This window comes from Arvicola amphibius, chromosome 7 (assembly GCF_903992535.2).
Source record: "Arvicola amphibius chromosome 7, mArvAmp1.2, whole genome shotgun sequence".
Lineage (NCBI taxonomy): Eukaryota > Metazoa > Chordata > Mammalia > Rodentia > Cricetidae > Arvicola > Arvicola amphibius.
In genome coordinates, this window is record NC_052053.1 from 54681266 (window position 1) to 54701312 (window position 20047).

Genomic DNA, 20047 nt, shown 5'->3' on the forward strand with positions numbered 1-20047 from the left:
CATCTAGCAGTTCAAGTAGGATTCACTAACAAGTCTATCATCTGAGCTGGCTAGTGATTTGTTTTTGGTCTGTGGTAAGTAAGTTCAGCTTTCTTCTCATGGTATAAGAAGAGTTTTCAGAAGTTAGAGAAGTCAGTGTTTACTAATGTCCCATTTGTCAAATATTACTATGCCAGGATATAAACTAAAGTTAATTTAGGAGGTAACTAATATGGATCAACTACAAGAGATGAGATAAAAAGACCTTTATGGGCTGGATGGTGGTGGCACATGACTTTAATTCCAGTATTTAGGAGGCAGAGGCATGTGTATCTCTACAAGTTCAAGGCCAGCATGATCAACAAAGCAAGTTCTAGGATAGCTAATGCTACACAGAAACCTTGTCTTGAAAATTCAAAATAAATGAATGAATGAATGAATGAATGAATAAATAAATAAATAAATAGCTTTAATTATGGAAGTCTCTTATTGGTTATGTGTGATACTGTTAACCAAAACAGAACACAACATCGCTGGCAAACACGCTATTTTCTTAAGCTTTAGTCACTCTTTGAATGCATTGTAAACAGTCTGAAGAAATTGAAGAAGACACAAATTTGGGGAAATAATTTAATGATTTCGAAAGAGTCAACAATACCAGCTATGCAAAAGCTTATTCAGAATTGGTGTATACTGTACACTTCTGTATTATAGAAATAAAATCCTCAAAATTCTGAGGAACTCTGGGCCTTGGGTGCTTTACAGAAATAAACAGAAACAGAGGATTCTGTAAATATGGGTCCAGGAAAATCATGGAGCAACTAATGTTGCTACTAGCAACTAGGGGGAGTACAAAGCTGGTCAGGAGGTACTTTCCAGCTGACAAAAGTCCTTTCTGATAAGTTGGATGCAGGGTAAATGTTGCAAGACCATAGCCCTATGCAGGCCTTGGACCAAGGACCTAGATCTGTTCCCCTGGGACTCCTGCCACTCCTGCCTCAGTGTATCCCCAGCCAGTTCAGACCTTCAGATAGCAAGCTGCAGCAGGGCTTTAGCTCACTGATCAGGGACCAGGAATCCTTCGGGACTCCTGGGGTGCTTGAAGTCTACCCATCCACCACCCCACAGCCTAATAGATGGAGGGTCTGGAGACTATACAACTCTTTGGGGATGCTAAGCTCACCATGGCAGAGTCAGGATGCCTCCAGATCTGATGACAGGCACAGAACCTTGGTGGTAAAGAGTCGCCAGGACCTTGGAGGCTAGCTCCCAATTCCACGATGGTTGTCCCATGGAGCTGCAGAGTCACACGCCCCAGGAAGATCACTAAATCACACACTATACTCTGTTTTGATTTCACTGCACATTTCCTGTCATGGTTCCTAGGATTGGACAGGGCTGTAGTTCTCACTAGATTCAGACCTGTGTGCAGTCAGTGGCTTCAATCCATGGCTGCACAAAGCAAGAAAGCTAATTTTATTCCTAGTGTTTAAGAATGACAACTTCATGATGTCAGGTATTTTAAGGTATCGCTTCCTGTGAGAGAGAACACACTCCCCAAAGAACATTTGCACTTAGCCTTCTATAAAAGACAATGATTTGGCTCTTGGTCTGGGTTAGGTTTGTTTCTCCTGTCAAAGACCGGAGGGAGGAGAAATCTGAAGCATTGCAGCTCAGTGTCATGGAGTCTCCATGAAAGAAGACTACTAGGACATGGGTTTCAGTCTCTAGAATATCTTTATTTTCCAGCCAGAAACTACACTGGATATTAGTGATCCTAGTGTAGCTCTGAGCCTTTCTCAGGGTAAATTTTAAGCATGAAAACCACATTCTGAGTTGACATACTTTGATTGACAAGAACAGCTAGCCAGAAATCTAGCTACAAAAGCCAAAAATCTAGGTAAGTCCATTTAGAGACTTTCCTGGAACTATGAATTTGATGGATTAGGCTTTTGTTTTAGTTTGGCAGGTGGACTGTTCAGTTGCAGAGTTTTTTTTTTTTATTCTGAATGGTACTTCTATCATAGAGGCGCTTCTGCTAAGGTCTCAGCACTTATTAAGACTAGGACTCTGTTATATTCATCACTGGTCTTAGTGAATGATTCAAACCATGAACTCATCCTGCTTTCAAGAGCATAGCTGGTTCTAAGGACCACTAACAAATTTTATTGAACTGCTATATAATTGTCCATATAGATTAACATACAGGGCTCCACCTCTAATCCCATCAGAATAAGAATTAAGGGCCCAGCCAGGGCTAAGGGGAACAAGAGAACAAGAACTGGTATCAATTATTGGGATTTCTTTCTCTGTCTCTGTCTCTCTCTCCCTCTTCCTCTCTCAGGTTTTTTCCAGCCATGGCAAGATTTTCTACAATTACTTCTGATTAAATGGTATAAGAAACAACTAAGTCTAAGTGACTCCAATTTTATATTATCATTGCTATAAGGGAATTGAACTACTGTTTTAATTTCAAAAGAGAAACTTGTAATGCCTCTATGTCCTGATCAACCTGTCTACTTAGTTTTGGAAAGCATCTGAAGAGGCACGTTTAGTCAAACCATTAGTACATGCCCACCAAGTAGCCTCGGGGGCTTGGTAATATTGCTGCTATCAAGATGAATTAACCCATAAGTCAGGATAGCAACACCTGAATAAGGGGAGGTTCCTAGGTTAAAGGTTTAGGATATTACAAGTTTTCATCTCCTATAATCTTCTAATGTTGATTTGGACTTTCCCTATTCACAATGAGTTTTGTCATTCACTGGGACTAACAGGCTGGTTAGGCCCTACCCATATGTAATTCAGGGGCCTGGTGCCTATGCATAACCAGCAATCCTGGCTGATTTCTGGCTGAGAAAGGTTAACTCTATCCCAATGGCATCTTCTTGTGACACAGGGTCTGATTTCTCAGGGTTTCCCAGTTTCCCAAAGGTCAGAATATATTTTTAAGGGATTTCCAAATTTTAATTGTATAGCCATTGAACTATATTTTCCTATTATGTATTTCTTGGGATGGGGCTTTCTTTCTATGTATTTATCATTTCAGGAAGACTCTTTTAAAACCCCAATTTTTATAATAGAAACTCCCTTGTTTTTGGCAACTGTGGGGGGTGGACAGCAGCAGTACACGTACAGAATTGTAAACTCTGTATTCCTTTCACACAAGATAAATGTCTACACCTTTGTTTTCTGTAATACAGTCGACATTTAAAGCGGGCATTTGTGTGTGTAGGTCAAGATGAAGATGGGTTGCTGCTCTGTAGTCATTCTACCTAATGCCTTCCATGTGTTATTCTCTCTTAGTTCCCAGGACCAGGCCTGAAGGTTGGGAGTCTGGAACATAAACTTGTATTTATACTAAACACAAGTGTCAGAAAGGGGTAGGAGGGCAGGGAGCCTTTCCCCTGGCTTAATTTTAAGGGGTTCATAGTCCAGGGACAGTCCATTTGCAGCATCTGTAGCTTTCATTGCCTTGATCTGGGTGTGGTAGATCCATGGTGTAAAGACAGCTACCTTCACAGCCATAGGAGTGGAGAGAGTCACCAAATAGGTGGTTTCTTTTTCTAAGTTCATTTCAGTGTTCCTTTGGTTACCTGCATGACCAGCCAGTATCACTGCACTTGGAGCAAGGAAAACTGGTGGTGGAGTCAGAGGTCAAATGGGTCTCTTGAATGGTCTAGTGAATCGTCTCTTTGGAGGACTGGAGAGCCTCTCATTACTTGAGAAAGGAATGGTTAGAGAACTCTGCCAATTGCTGGTCTACGAGCCTGGTAAACAGAGGGGAAGTTCTTGCAAACATAATCTCACAGGGGATAAATCATATTTGGGGTGCAGCAGGTCCAATGCAAAGTAAAGGAAGGAGGTCTAGCCACCCTTTGTTTGACTCTAATGAGAGTTTTGTTAGTTTCTTTTAATTTCCTGCTCTGTTTTTTTCTCCTGCCCAGAAGTCTGATGTGTATATGCACAATGAAGTTTCCAACCTATGTCTAAAGCTCTTAATTCAGAAGTTTTGCCTGTGAAAGGACCAACGAACAGAAGAATGAATGACACTGAGAAACAAGAGTGTCCTAATGATGAGAACAAGAAAATTGAGATTAGGTAAAACTATGGAATGTCTGCTTCTGCTGTTGCCCAGTGTGCTCAAGGTCATGGACAGAGTCCAGGGGATGATGAAGCAGCAAGTCTACAAGAGAAGGGCTTTGGTGATTATTAAGATGCTGTGAATTTGAGGTGTTTGAAAGACTCCTAAGCTCAAATAAGCATCCTGGTTAATGATGCTCTCAGAAACAATATGACTCAAAACTGCAAGGAGAATTTTTCAGACTCTTAGGGAAAGGAAACTGAAGATGTGTCAGTGTAGAAAACCACAATGCTTCCCTTCCCCTCATAGCCACAATTTGGCAATTTGAGCTCTGCAGATACTCCCATCAAAAGGGCAGTCTGTTTCTACACATCTTAAATCTGTGTTAGTCATTTAATTTGTTTCAGTGAACGTGTAGAACTGAACAGAAGTACTGGTGTATCTATTTGGAACTAAAACTACAAAAGACTTGAGTATGTCTTCTTGTTCAGACACCAGCAAATCAGTCTAGGCTAATCTTCTGGGGGGTGGGTGAGACTACAGGCCACAAGTAGCAGAAATGTCATGTTTCAGTTAACACTTTCCCATGTCAGAGGAGACCAGAGAAATAGCTCAACAGAGATAACTCCAAGCTGTTGGCCTGTAGAACTTTGAACTTAGTAAATAATTGCTGCTTTGAGACAGTACATTTTAAGGCATTTTTTATTTAGAATAATCTAACAAATCCAGAAACCACAAGGAAGAAGAAAAAACAGAATTAAATGGCTGGGGTCTCAAAGTAGCCACTCTTTGATAATGATTATACAGATTACACCAGATCTATAAATTAGCTACAATAAATAAATATTTTATTTCATTCCCCCACTTGTCTCAGTCTGTTTGCATTGCTATTATAGTGTGTTGTAGACTGATTAATTTATGATGCAAAGGGATGAAATTTCCTCATGGTCCTGGAGGCTGGAAAGCCTGCAGTTTCTGAGGATCATCTTCCTCACATGACAGAAGGTATCACACAATGAGAGTCCCAAGAGAACACAAGAACTGCAAAGAACTGAGCTCCCTTCCTAACAAACTCTTCCACAACTCAGGAGAACATAAGCTTCAGGATATAGTTCCACAGAATGGCCCACCTCACAGCACTGCTGCATTGAGAATTATGACCCTTAACTCGAGATCTCTGGGGGCATTTCCATCATTACACTGCCTTTTCTCTGAGACTCTAGGTTTCAATATTATGAAAAACAATAACTAGCATCTTATATATATTTGGGGGACTCCAAATACATGTTTTGCTACACATTCTATAAATTTTAAAATATTCTTATCATCTTGCATCACATTATAGTATTATTTGAAAGAAAAGAAACATTTTATATAGCAAGATGCAAGGAGTAGATATGTACTTCTTGCAGTTCTGGCTGCTATGCAGACCATGATCAAAATGCAGGCTGTCTAGTGAGGAAATCTTCTGCCTACTTTCATAATAGGCTCAGTTACTGCAGTCTTGTGGGAATGAAGAAGACTAAGAGGGCTCCCAACCTTTAAAGTCCTGGTCATGAATCTTCCTCCACAATGCACCTTCATCCCTACAGACCTTACTTTGCAACACTCCTACATTCCAATTACATTTCAGTGTGAGTTTGAAAGGATGACAAGATTGTCAAAACACTGCGTTATGAAGATCAGTGTTTATAGAAATAAATGATAGCAATACTGTACTGCATCTGGTGTTCAAAGAACAGACAATAAGGGAGGCATTCTCAACTCTACAATATATTCTTATCAAATTTTCCCCCTCTTAATTTGCTCCCAGATTCTCCTCACCTATCCAACTTCATACCCCCTCCACCTGTCTTTCTAGGAAACAATTAAAAACAAACCAAAATGAAGAAAACAAGCAAAAGAAAATAAGCAACAGCAAAGAAAAAGCACAAGAAACAGCAAACAGACACACACACACACACATACAATTAGGAAATTGTAATGTCTAAACAATAGAACTGTAAAGTTAAAAATGTTCAAACAATGTATTATGAAACACCATTGAATTCATTTTGTATTTGTCATCTAATACTAGGCATGAGGTTTGGCTTTAAGAATGGTTTGTGTGATGAATCTAAAATAGTTGAAAGACACTTAAGGAAATTCTCAATATCCTTAGTCATCAGAGAAATGCAAATCAAAAGAACTCTGAAATTCAATTTTACACATTTAAGAATGGCCAAGGTCAAAATCACTGATGACAGCTTATGTTGATGAGGATGTGGGGCAAAGGGAATACTCTTGCATTTCTGGTGGGAGTGCAAGCTGGTACAGCCCCTTTTGATATCTATATGACAATTTGTCAGAAAATTAGGAAACAAACTACTTCAAGACCCAGCAATACCACTTTTAGGTATATATCCAAAGGATACTCAGTTGTACCATAAAGACATATGTTCAACTATGTTCATAACAGCATTATTTGTCATAGCCAGAACCTGGAAACAACTTAATGCTCCTCAACCAAAGAATGGATAAGAAATATGTGGTACATTTATATAATGGAGTACTACACAGCAGAAAAAAATGACATCTTGAAATTTGCAGGCAATTGGATAGAGCTAGAAAACATCATATTGAGTGAGGTAATCCAGACCCAGTAAGACAAATATCATATGTACTCACACATAAGTGGCTTTTAGACATAAAGCAAAGAAAAGCCAACCTACAATTCATAATCCTAGAGAACCTAGACAGCAAAGCTGACCCCAAGAGAGACATGGATCTAATGTATATGGGAAATAGAAAAAGACAAGATTTCCTGAGTAAATTTGGAGCATGGAGCATGGTCACCATGGAAGAGGGTAGAAGGAAATGAGGGAGGAAGGGAGGGGAAGAGAGAAAAATACATAACTCAATAAAACAAATAAAAATTTTATATATATGGTGGTGGTTTTATATCCAGAGGGCAGTTTAATTGAAGACAGCTTTTGGGTTAGGATTGTGGGCTTGTGTCCACTTCCCTACTTAGTGGTGGGACACTAGCTAGTTAGCTTGGACTGACGCAGGCTCTGTGAGAGGAAAAGTATCAGCTCATGATCCCCAAGGTCAAGTTTTCAGCACAAAAGAGGGATACAGGGGATACCAGAGGGATACAGGGGAGGGAATCTGAGACCTAAACAGAAGATAACCAGGGAGAAGGGGCAAGAGGACAAGAGAATGGGACAAAGGTATTTGTCCTCGAGGGAAAAAGGATAACCTCTGGATAGAGCGAAAACAGATGTGACACATGGGAAAATGGTGACTTAAAAAGGTCAAATAAGAAACCCTGTGCTAGGAAGATGTGTTTAATTTTTATTGGACATGTTAATTAAGTGAGCCAAAGGGGTCTTCTGATTGATGAACTTTAATACTTTGATAACTGGATCTTGGTAGTCAGTCTCAGGAGGATGAATTGGTCAAATAAGGGAACGGACCTGGGGCCAGCTTTAGATACATAATTTAATAGATTTAGCAAGGCAGATGGTATGGGGGAGAAGAGCAAGGCCTGCCAGAGCCATGCTCACTGTGCTCCCTAAATGTCTGTGCAGCTGGGGTTATACGTAGGAAATGGTCTCCTGTGCCCATATGTTGTAGAGAACTTCCCACTTTCTCCTCTATCAAGCTCAGTGTGGTCAGATTAATATTGAGGTCTTTAATCCATTTGGACTTGAGTTTTGTGCATGGTGATAGATATGGATCTACTTTCATTCTTCTACAGGTTGACATCCAGTTATGCCAGCACCATTTGTTGAAGATGCTTTCCTTCTTCCATTGTGTACTTTTGGTTCCTTTATCAAATATCAGGTGTTCATAGGTTTGTGGTTTAAGATCCGGGTCTTCTATACGATTCCAGTAGTCAATTTTTCTGTTTTTATGCCAATACCAAGCTGTTTTCAATACTGTAGCTCTGTAATAGAGTTTGAAGTCAGGGATGGTAATGCCTCCAGAAGTTCCTTTATTGTATAAGATTGTTTTGGCTATCCTGGGTTTCTTGTTCTTCCATATAAAGTTGATTATTGTCCTCTCAAGATCTGTGAAGAATTTTGATGGGACCTTGATAGGGATTGCATTGAATCTATAGATTGCTTTTGGTAGAATTGCCATTTTTACTATGTTGATCCTCCCAATCCACGAGCAAGGGAGATCCTTCCATTTTCTGGTATGCTTTTCAATTTCTTTCTTCAAAGACTTAAAGTTCTTGTCAAATAGGTCTTTCACTTCCTTGGTTAGAGTTACCCCGAGATATTTTATGCTATTTGTGGCTATCGTGAAAGGTGACATTTCTCTGATTTCCTTCTCTGCTTCCTTATCCTTTGTGTATAGGAGGGCAACTGATTTTTTGGAGTTGATCTTGTATCCGGCCACATTACTAAAGGAGTTTATCAGCTGTAGGAGTTGTTTGGTGGAGTTTTTGGGGTCGCTTATGTACACTATCATATCATCTGCAAATAATGAAAGTTTAACTTCTTCCTTTCCAAATCGAATCCCCTTGATTCCCTTATGTTGTCTTATTGCTATTGCTAGAACTTCAAGCACTATATTGAAGAGAAAAGGAGAGAGTGGACAGCCTTGTTGTGTTCCTGAATTTAGTGGGATGGCCTTGAGTTTCTCTCTGTTTAATTTGATGTTAGCTGTCAGCTTGCTGTAAATAACCTTTATTATATTTAGGAATGACCCTTGTATCCCTAATCACTCCAAGACCTTTATCATAAAGGGGTGTTGAATTTTGTCAAATGCGTTTCCAGCATCTAATGAGATGACCATATCGTTTTTTTTCCTTTCAGATTATGTATATGATGGATTACATTGATAGATTTTCGTATGTTGAACCAGCCCTGCATCACTGGGATGAAGCCTACTTGATCATAGTGGATAATTTTTCTAATGTGTTCTTGGATTTGGTTTGCCAGTATGTTATTGAGAATTTTTGTGTCAATGTTCATGAGTGAGATTGGCCTGTAATTCTCTTTCTTGGTTGAGTCTTTGTGTGGTTTAGGCATCAGGGTAACTGTAGCTTCATAAAAGGAATTTGGCAGTGACTCTTCTGTTTTTATATTATGAAATACCTTAGGTCTTCTAGGAAGTTCTGGTAGAATTCCACTTTGAAACCATCTGGTCCTGGGCTCTTTTCGGTAGGGAGGTTTTTGATAACAGTTTCTAATTCTTCACGATTAACAGGACTATTTAGAGCATTTACCTGGTCCAGGTTTAACTTTGGTATATGGTACTATCTAAAAAAAATGTCCATTTCTTTTACATTTTCCAATTTTGTGGCATACAGGCTTTCGTAGTAAGATCTAATGATTCTCTGAATTTCCTCTGTGTCTGTGGTTATGTCCCCCTTTTCATTTCTGATCTTATTAATTTGCTTGTTCTCTCTCTGCCATTTGATTAGTTTGGCTAGGGGTTTGTCAATCTTGTTGATTTTCTCCAAGAATCAGCTTTCTGTTTCATTGATTCTTTGGATTGTTTTCTGTGTTTCTATTTTGTTGATTTCTGCCCTCAGTTTAATTGTTTCCAGTCTTCTCCTCTTCCTAGGTGAGTCTGCTTCTTTTCTTCCAGAGCTTTCAGGTGTGCTGTTAAGTCACCAATGAGTGCTTTCTCCATTTTCTTTAAGTGGCCACTTAGTGCTATGAACGTTCCGCTTAGCACTGCTTTCATTGTGTCCTATAGGTTTGAGTATGTTGTTTCTTTGTTTTCATTAAATTCAAGAAAGACTTTAATTTCTTTCTTTATTTCTTCCTTGTCCCAGGTGTGGGTCAGTAGTTGACTGTTCAGTTTCCATGATTTTGTAGGCTTTCTGGGGGTAGCATTGTTGTTGAATTCTAATTTTAATCCATGGTGAATTGATAAGACACAGGTGGTTAATAATATTTTTTTGTAACTGTGGAAGTTTGCTTTGTTACCAAGTATATGGTCAATTTTCGAAAAGGTTCCATGAGCCGCAGAGAAGAAGGTATATTCTTTCCTATTTGGGTGGGGTGTTCTATAGATGTCTGCTCAGTCCATTTGGCTCATTACCTCCATTAAGTCTTTCAATTCTCTGTTAGGTTTCTGTCTGATTGACCTGTCCATTGGTGAGATAGGAGTGTTGAAGTCTCCAACTATTAGTGTGTGTGGTTTGATGGCTGCCTTGAGTTCTATAAGTGTTTCTTTTACATAAGTGGGAGCTTTTATATTAGGGGCATAGATATTCAGGATTGAGACTTCATTCTGAAGGATTTTTCCTGTTATGAGTATAAAGTGTTTATTTCCATCTCTTCTGATTGATTTTAGTTTGAAGTCAACTTTGTTAGAAATTAGTATGGCCACACCCGCTTGTTTCTTAGGTCCATTTGCTTGATAAACCCTTTCCCAACCCTTTACTCTGAGTAGGTGTCTGTCTTTGTGGTTGAGGTGTGTTTCTTATAAACAGCAGAATGTTGGATCTCTTAGCCTGTGCCTTTTTAAATTGATTTAATTCCATTGATATTAAGTGATATTAATGACCAGTGGTTGTTAACTCCGGTCATTTTTTTGTAGTAGAGTTTGTGTTTTTCCCTTCTTCTAGTTGTGCTGTTGAAGGGTCGCTAGATGCCTGAGTTATGTTTTTGTGGGCCTTGTTGGACTCCTTGGTTTGTGATTTTCCTTCTATTACTTTCTGCAAGGCTGGGTTTGTGGCTACGTATTGTTTAAATCTGTTTTTGTCCTGGAATATCTTGTTTTCTCCATTGATGGTGAATGCTAGCTTTGCCAGGTATGGTAGTCTGGGCTTGCATCCATGTTCCCTTAGTGTTTGTAGCACATCTATCCAAGATCATCTGTCTTTCATGGTTTCCAGTGAGAAGTCAGGTGTAATTCTGATAGGTTTCCCTTTATATGTTACTTGACCTTTTTTCCTTTGCAGCCCTTAATATCTGTTCTTTATTCTGTATGTTTTGTGTTTTGATTATTATATGGCGTGGGGATGCTTTCTTTTGATCCAGTCTATTTGGTGTTCTGTGGGCTTCTTGTAGCTTCATAGGAATATCCTTCTTTAGGTTGGGGAAGTTTTCTTCCATAATTTTGTTGAATATGTTTTCTGGGCCTTTGAGTTGTAATTCTTCTCCTTCTTCTACCCCAATTATTCTTAGGTTTGGTCTTTTCATGGTGTCCCAGATTTCCTGGATGTTTTGTGTTAAGAATTTGTTGGATTTGTTTAGTTCTTTAATCTGTGAGTTTATTTCCTCTATAGTATCTTCAGAGTCTGAGATTCTTTCTTCCATCTCTTGTATTCGGTTGGAAATACTTGTCTCTAAAGTTTCTGTTCGTTTACTCAGAATTTCCATTTCCAGTCTTCCCTCGGATTGTGTTTTCCTCATTACCTCCATATCATTTTTCAGGTCTTGTACTGTTTCCTTTACCTGTTTGATTGCTTTTTCTTGTTTTTCTTATTTTTCTTGGGTATCTTTGAGAGATTTATTTCGTCTACTTTTTTGTTTGTCATCTCCATTTCTTTATGGCAGTTTTTAACCTCCTGTTTAAGGTCCTCTATTATTTTCATAAAGTACTGTTTAAGGTCAATTTCTTCTATTTCTTCTGGAGTAGGGTGTTCAATTCTTGTTGTTTCGAGATGAGTGGATTCTGGTGATGTCATGTTGCCTTTCGGGTTATTAGAGGAGTTCTTGAATTGTCACCTGCCCATCTCTTCCTTCAAATGGAGCTAGGAGAGACTTGGTGACTTGTTTCAATCCTTGCTCTGACTGAATCTAGTTGGATCTCCTCAGTGCCAGAGCAGGAGCTATTCCTTGCAGCACAGTCTGAAGGAGCCTGCACTCCCTTGCTGGGCTCCTCAGACCTGCCTGGAGGGAAGCCTCTCCCCACGCTGGTTAGGTGGCCTTGGTCCAGGGTCAGGACACTTGAATACACTAGGGAAGGCCGTCCAGATGAGCCTCCACAGCACTGAATCAGGGATTCCTGGTAGCTGAGGGACTCCTCACAGATGTGTCTTCCGGTTTTAAGTTCTGGTGTCTTTGCTCCCAGATGAGTCTTCTGGTGCTAGTATCTGGTTTCTTTTCTCCCAGATGTGTCTTCTGGTCCTCCAAGATGTGTCTTCTGGTCTTAATATTCAGTGTCTTTGCTGGCCAGGTGGTTCCGGAGAGGGCCTATCTTTCCGCAGGCAGGCTAATGAAACAAAGAAGCTCCTGCCCACCGGTTGCACTCCTATGTAGTCCCAGCGCCCTGATCTGGCTGAGCTGGAGATGTTATGAACCTGAAGAGGGGAGGAAGAAGGGACGGTTTTTCTGGGTGCAAGCTGGGTGGGGTTGGAAGATGGAGGCAGTAGCCAGTGAGACTAGCCCCAGCCGGAAGACTGGAAAGTGTAGCCAGTCAGGGAGTGGCTGTGATATGTCTCCCAGGCTGTAGCAGAGGGAATAACCAGTACTCTTAACGGCTGTACCACATATCCAGCACAATCTGTTTAATCTATTACATCATTTATTCTCTCTTTGCCCCTTCTCTGTCCCTGCCTCTGTATGTGTGTGTTTGTAGGTCAGATGACAAGTTTCAGGAGTGAGTTATTTCCTTCCATCATGTAGGTTTGGAGATTGAGTTCAGGTCACCAGAGTAGATAGCTTGTAATCCCTGAGCCATCTCATTGGCTCCTCTATGATTTCTTTTAAAGTGAGCACTTACAGGTATAAATGTCCCACTTAGGACTGTCTTATCTGTAACTCAGAAAATCTGTGCAATCACGCCAGCATTTTTGGTTCTGAAAATTAAATTGCCTTTAGCTAAAAATATGGGCCACTTATAATATGATAGCTTCCTATTTTCCCGATAATGGGAGACTATGTAAAGACACCAGGCTAGGTGTCAAATCCATTTTTGGTGCTTCACTGACATGGGGATGGCCTTGTAATCCTATGACAAGAGCTGTTACAGACCAGCTAGTAAGAATCCCTAAAGCTACAGGATCATTCTGGTGGGATCTTCATGGGAGAGCTTGATCAACAATTCTTAGATGCCTGAACCTTAGCTTTCTTTGGTTTACAAACATGAGCAAGGAAGTCTGGACTGCGAAGAGTGCTCCCACCCACTGAGATGGTGGGGCTGATCCATTCGGAGCTTACCAAGCCCAGCTGGACTGGGACTGAAAAAGCATGAGATATAACCAGTCTCCCTGAATATGGCAGACAATGAGGGCTGCTGAGAAGCCAAGGACAATGACACGGCATTTGGACCCTACTACACATACTGGCTTTGGGGGGCTTGGCCTGTTTGGATGCTCACCTTCCAAGACCTGGATCGAGGGGGGAGGAACTTGGACTTCCCACAGGGCAGGGAACCCTTACTGCTCTCTGGACAGGAGAGGGAGAGGGAGTGGAAGAGGGAGGGAGGTAAATGGGAGGCGGGGAGGAGGTGGAAATTTTTAATAAAAAACCCAGAATTTATTGACTTGTATTTTTCTATACCCATAGAAGAGGAATCTCTTTACACCAGTGAATAAGACAAGTGAAAGACATTAAAGGGATAAATTTTAGGTGAGGGAAACTTTAAGAAATGGGGTCTATAGGGAGGTTGTCTGGGTCACTGGGGAGTGGGCCTCAGTGGACCTTGGGCTTCCTGTTAATGGTGTGAGCAGCTCTTTCTCTTCCAGGCACTCTCCATGATGGACTGTTTCACCACTGAGCAATGGAGACAGCAGATCACGGGCTAAAACTTCCCCAGCTGGCATAAAATAGTTTTGGACTCCGTAAGTTTGTTTTCTCAGGCATTTTGTAATAGTGGTGGGACCATGACTAGTATAGTGTCCTTGACACTGAGGACTTGTGCTAAGGTAATTCTTGAGTAAGCAGCTCAGTGTCTGCTCAACTCCTCTGTGCTGGTTCCTCCCTAAGGACCAACAAGAATTAAAATTAATTATTTCACTTGATTTTTTTCTTTACCAGGAGCTCTGGGACTCTCCCTGAGTCTTATGGTATCTTCTTGCTTATTTATCTGGAGCTTAAGGATAGACAGAGAAAGTTCAGGAGGTACTGGCATAACATAGAATGTCCAGTTATCCTTTAGTTCTTGATGTCCTTAATGGAAATCTAAGGACTCAGAGAGGTGGGTTATCAGGTGCCTGAGCAAATCTAGGGCTGGTAGAGTTCAGTGGGAGCTTAATGAGCAAGGTGTGTCTCAGTGTCTATCTATGTGTCTTACATATGTACTCTACATATTATATATATATACATATATATAATACATATATATATATATATGTATGTATATTTATAAGCCGAGTGGCATATTATTGCTTGTAAAATGTAGGTATATCAACTCTTTGTGAGATTTACTCATGTCTTGCATGTGTGTGTGCATATGTATGACATGTAATTGACTAGCTTCAACTAGTTTTTATCCCACTAGGCCCAGCACACACAAATCTAAATCAGGCCCACAGAGTAGGTTATTTGTATGTGTTTAGGATCTCCAAATCAGTCCATTTGATCTAAAATATTTGCCATGCTCTCATTCTGTTGACTCCTTTGTTTTTATGTATGTTCAGAAACATTTACATAGAGGATACTGAAGGTTTGAAGAAGACAATATATATTCAGCAATCTGAAGACATTTTAAGTAGTTGCTTGTGTGTGTGGGGGGGGCATTTGAATTATCTACAGGTGATGTTTACTGCTATATCTATGAGTGAAAGGGGCTTAGAGTTTCACTGACTGAATACCTTCATGTATGTTAGGCATGGTTCAGTGAGAACTGGGACTGGTATTCTGAGTGTGATGCATGTGTGCACAGTGTGTATTGTTTGTTTACTGAAGAGAAGAGGCATACCTATGTAGTTATTATACTTTTGTATGGCTTTTAAATGATGTATTTGCACTTGCACTTTGGTTGTCTTGTGTGCGTGCGTGTGTGTGTGTGTGTGTGTGGTCTATATTCAGAGTATGAGCTTATTCCTCTGAGATGTGATTTTTATGTGTTTATGTTTTGGTTGTTGTTGTTGTGTGTATATGTTTACAAGTGATCATGTGTGTGTATTCCTATGAGATATTATTTTTATTATTGTTGGATGTGTTGTTTGCTTTGAGTTTTGGTAGTTTTGTGGGTCTCTGTGTGTGTATGTGCATGTGTGCTCATGTGTATGTTTATATTAAGCTTATTCTCTTGAGATGTGGTTTTTGTGTATTGTTGAATGTGTTGAGTTGATTCTAAAACAGCTAAGACTGTGAGAGTTAATCATGTGTTGTGTGGAAAATCTTGTACATTAGTTATGTATTTTGTTATTATGACTCTTTGAATGCCATTCCTTTCTCAGAGAAACTATAACTGATAAGAAATCACGAATCAACAACTCAAGTGTCTCATGTATATGCACATTTACCGTACATGTCTGTTTTATCCGTGTGTTCTAGAGGATCCGGTTGGTTCCTGAGAAGTCCAGTATGTCCTTGCTGGTCTCGCAACCACTGTGACTGTATTGGGCAGTCAGGCTCACATGTAATTCATTACCACACAGCTCTAATGTAACTGGTAAGAGTTCAGTATCAGTAAGCCATAACTGGGTGCAATCCTTAATATGGCCTCTATACATTATTTGTGGCTTTAGTGAGTGAGTTCAACTCTCTCAGATACAGATTCCTCATTATTCACGGATAGTAACCAGACCAACTTTACAGAAATATTCTGAAGAATAAGCAAGCCAGTGTATATAAACTATTCAGTAATATGTTTGGCATATGATGGCCAATAAAAATAAATTACTATTGTATTTCCCCAAATCCAGTGTTTGGGTGGTGGAGGTTCATTAGTTCACTATTAAGTATGGAAAGAGCATGTAGAAAATGGAAAAGACTGCCTCATTCAGACTTGCTCTCGTTCCTCAAAGTTCCTTCCTACAAATTCTTACCCATAGTAGGGTTTCAGTGTTTCTGGGTGGACTTCCTTTTGCTTCCCAAGGTGATACAGAACCTGCCAGTGGGCAGCCAGGTCTCTGCATTGACATCTGGTCACCATCTTCCTTGGAGGCCATTCCCTGGTGAAGGTGCAAGTACCTCTAGGACAACTTGCTGCAATGCCCTGTCTAAGATGTGTAAGCTCTCACAACATCTGACTCCATGGTCAAGTTCAATTTATTTGTTTATCTCTGTTTCTCTCCCCCATGTATCTCTTTCTCTTTGTGTGTATATGTGTGCGAATGTACACATGCCACGGAGTGGGTGTACAGGTCAGAGGACAACTTGGAGTTGGTGCTCTCCTTCCACCACATGGATTTCAGGGATCGAACTCAGGCCCCCAGGTTTGGTGACAAGTTCATTTTCCCACTAAATCAGTGGCTCTCACCAGTGCTTCAACCCTTTAATACAGTTCTTCATGCTGTGGAGCATTTTCTTAAGTGTCTTTCAGCCATTTTAGATTCCTTTGTTGAGAGCTCTCTATTTAGGTCTGTACCCCGTTTTTAATGGGTTATTTGTTCTTTTGATGATCATTTTCTTGAGTTCTTTGTATATTTTGGAGATCAGTCCTCTGTCTGATGAGGGGTTGATGAAGATCTTTTCCCATTCTGTAAGCTGTTGTTTTGACTTGTTTACCATGTCCTTTGCTTTACAGAAGCTTCTCAGTTTCAGGAGGTCCCATTTGTTGTTTCTCTCAGTTTCTGTGTTACTGGGTTATAATTAGGAAGTGGTCTCCTGTGCCAGTGCATTCAAGTGTACTTCCCACTTTGTCTTCTATGAGGTTCAGTGTTGTTAGTTTTATGCTGAGGCTTTTGATCTATTTGGACTTGAGTTTTGTGCATGGTGATAGATATGGATCTATTTTCATTTTATACATGTTGTTATCCAGTTATGCCAGCACCATTTGTTAAATATGCTTTCTTTTTTCCTTTTTATATTTTTTTGCTTCTTTGTTAAAAATCAGGTGTTCATGAGTGTGTGGATTGATATCCAAGTCTTCATTTTGGTTCCATTGGTTCTCCTGTCTGTTTTTATGACAGTGCCAGGCTATTTTCAGTACTGTAGCTCTGTAGTAGAGTTTGAAGTCAGGGATGGTGATGTCTCCAGAGTTTCTTTATTGTATAGGATTGTTTGGCTATCCTGGGTTTTTGCTTTTGTTAGGACTGATTAAGAGCAGGGTTTCTGCCCATCAATCATTCATTGTGATCTCACCTGGTACACTTGTTGCACACTTACATGCTCTGACTTTATTTCTTCACTATCAAACTTCAATGTTAGGACATGGAAAGGACTGCATTGGAAAACGTGTGTGAAAAACATTGAGATCATTGAGTATCTGGTACTAAATTAATTTTGGCTTGGAAACCAGATGAATACTTTCGGTGACAGGTAATTTGAAAGAATCTGCTTGATATGAAGACACAAAGTCCTACACAGAGACCTGGCTATTTGTTCACGAATAAGTGATGGGGTTACTTAAAAGGGTTTTAAGTAAATATGGATTAAGCAAAGTGCTAGTAACCTTAGTTTATTTGGAAAGACTTTTTATTAATGCGGTGTTATGTATCATTGGAGTTAGAATAGGAGATATTTATTCATTATTTATGCACCAAAAATTAGAAAAAAATCAGCAGAAGCATAGCTGAAATTCAGATGAGTGGAAGAGAGACTAGTGGTGGACATGGGGGCGTATGAAGGTGAACATGACACATGGCATACTTAAATGAAAATATCTTTATGAAATCACTATGTTACAATGAATATTCGTAAATAAACAGTTGAAAAAGAAAACAGGAATAAATTTCTATTTCAAAATAAGCAACAAACCTATATAATATAAATCTAGATGAGATAACACACACAAATGATAAGCTGTGAAGCAGATGATAGAATATGAATACGAGGGTTCTTCCTATTATAGTCCAAATAAGGAAGTGACATTCAATATCAATTGGGTACTGCCAAAATAAGTTACTTTTTAGAGTAAATAAAAACTAACCTGTGAAAAATTCTGCAAATGCACATGCAGAATAATTACTTGCATCTAAAGCAAAGAAGAATCACATATAAAATATCATTGTAATAATATAAAGGCCATTATTTACTGCTGTTTTATTCTTTTTCTAACTCCCAATAGAGGCAAGAGCAGCATGGGGAGAGAGAAGCAGAGCAGTGTGACCAAGTTCCTCCTCCTGAGGCTCCCCATCAGACCAGAGAAGCAGTGTGTCTTCTTCACCCTGTTCCTTGCTATGTACCTGACCACAGTGCTGGGGAACCTGCTCATCATCCTGCTCATCAGGGTGGACTCTCTCCTCCACACCCCCATGTACTTCTTCCTCAGCCACTTGGCCTTCTCTGACATCTTCCTTTCATCCATTACAGTTCCCCAAATGCTGATGAATATTCAAGCTCAGCAACATTCCATCTCCTACAGTGGATGCATCTCTCAGATGTATTTTTTTGTTCTCTTTGGCTGTCTGGATAATTTCCTTCTTGCAGTGATGGCCTATGACAGGTATGTGGCCATCTGTCATCCACTGCACTACATCACTGTCATGAGGAAGGAAGTTTGTGTTTGCTTAGTTGCTGGGTCCTGGTTGTTCTGTTGTGCCCATGCCCTGCTGCATAACCTCCTCTTGCTCCGATTGTCCTTCTGTTTCAATAATACCATCCCCAACTTCTTCTGTGATCTCACTGCCCTTCTGAGGTTGAGTTATTCAGACATTTCTCTCAATAAGCTAGTTATCTTCACTGAGGGGGGATTACTTTTCATCCTGCCTCTGAGTAGCATCCTGGGCTCTTATATTCACATAGGGAGCACTGTCCTGAGGGACCCTTCAACAAAGAAATTCTTTAAAACCCTCTCTATCTGTGGCTCCCATCTCTTTGTGGTATCCTTATACTATGGGACACTTGCAGGTGTTTACTTTTTCTCTTCATTTCAGAATGCCAGTGACAAAGACATAGCTGCTTCTGTAATTTACACAGTAGTCACACCCTTGCTGAACCCTTTCATCTACAGCCTGAGAAACAGAGATATAAAACAGGCTCTAGAAATATTTGTTACTAGGGCCAAGTCCTTTAAGTGACACCCATTATACTTATTATGAACACTTTGAGGTATATTTCCTAAAAATATTGTGTGTTCGATAATTCTGTGTTTAATATAATATGCATTACATTGTTGTGTGCAGGATTTTCTGTTTTTGTTGGTTGTTTGATGCAGTTCTGGGGTTGTTCCCAGGGACTCACTAATGGAAGGTTATATCCCTAGTCCTGCACAGTGTTCTCAAGATGCCAACTGGATCAAGGTTTGATCTTCTTTATCATTAATCTCTGATTGCTCGTCATTCTATATAATTTAGCATTAAGATCTATTTCTGGTGGACTGACACACATAATATGGTATCCTGAAACAGGGTTATACAGACTTCATGCTGTTTGTATACATTTCTTCCCAACTGTACTAGCTTGAAATCAGACATCGTGGGAATGGCTACACTATGAAAATTGGAATATTCTGCAAACACTTACTATTCAGTAAATGCATTTATAATTAGATGATAATTTATTTAATCTTTACGGATAGCCTCTGTCTTGTCATCTCTACTTCTCATAGTAGCATAAGGATGCCTACTTCTTATGTGTCAGTGAATATTTTGTATTTTTTTAACCAGTAATTTTACTTTTCAACATTCTTACATGTGTGATGTATCCATTTAAATAGTGCAAAATCAAAAATTTCTGTTTATACACTTTACATAAACTTTATACACTTTACATTCTATATAATTCAATTTAATGCAACTGTCATACTTTCAGATTTATATTTTTCTATTTCCTTTTTTTTCTTTTCTTTTTTTTTCTCATGGTTTATTTTTTTTTATATTTAAAAATTTCCATCTCCTTCCCTCCTCCTCCCCCCTCCCTCCGCTCCTCCTCCCCCTTCCCTCCCCTCCTTCTCCCCCTTCCCTCCCCTTCCCTCCACCCATACCTCCCCTCCCTCCCTCTCAAGGCCAAGGAGCCATCAGGGTTTCCTACTCTATGT

General features: G+C 39.8%; 1 protein-coding gene across 1 annotated transcript; it reads left to right on the forward strand.

Annotated features, from left to right (window-relative positions):
• The first annotated feature begins 18149 nt into the window (after positions 1-18149).
• LOC119819397 (olfactory receptor 1J4-like) lies at positions 18150-19088 on the forward strand. Its single transcript, XM_038337590.1, has one exon. The coding sequence runs from the start codon at positions 18150-18152 to the stop codon at positions 19086-19088; it is 939 nt and encodes a 312-aa protein (XP_038193518.1).
• Positions 19089-20047: the final 959 nt, after the last annotated feature.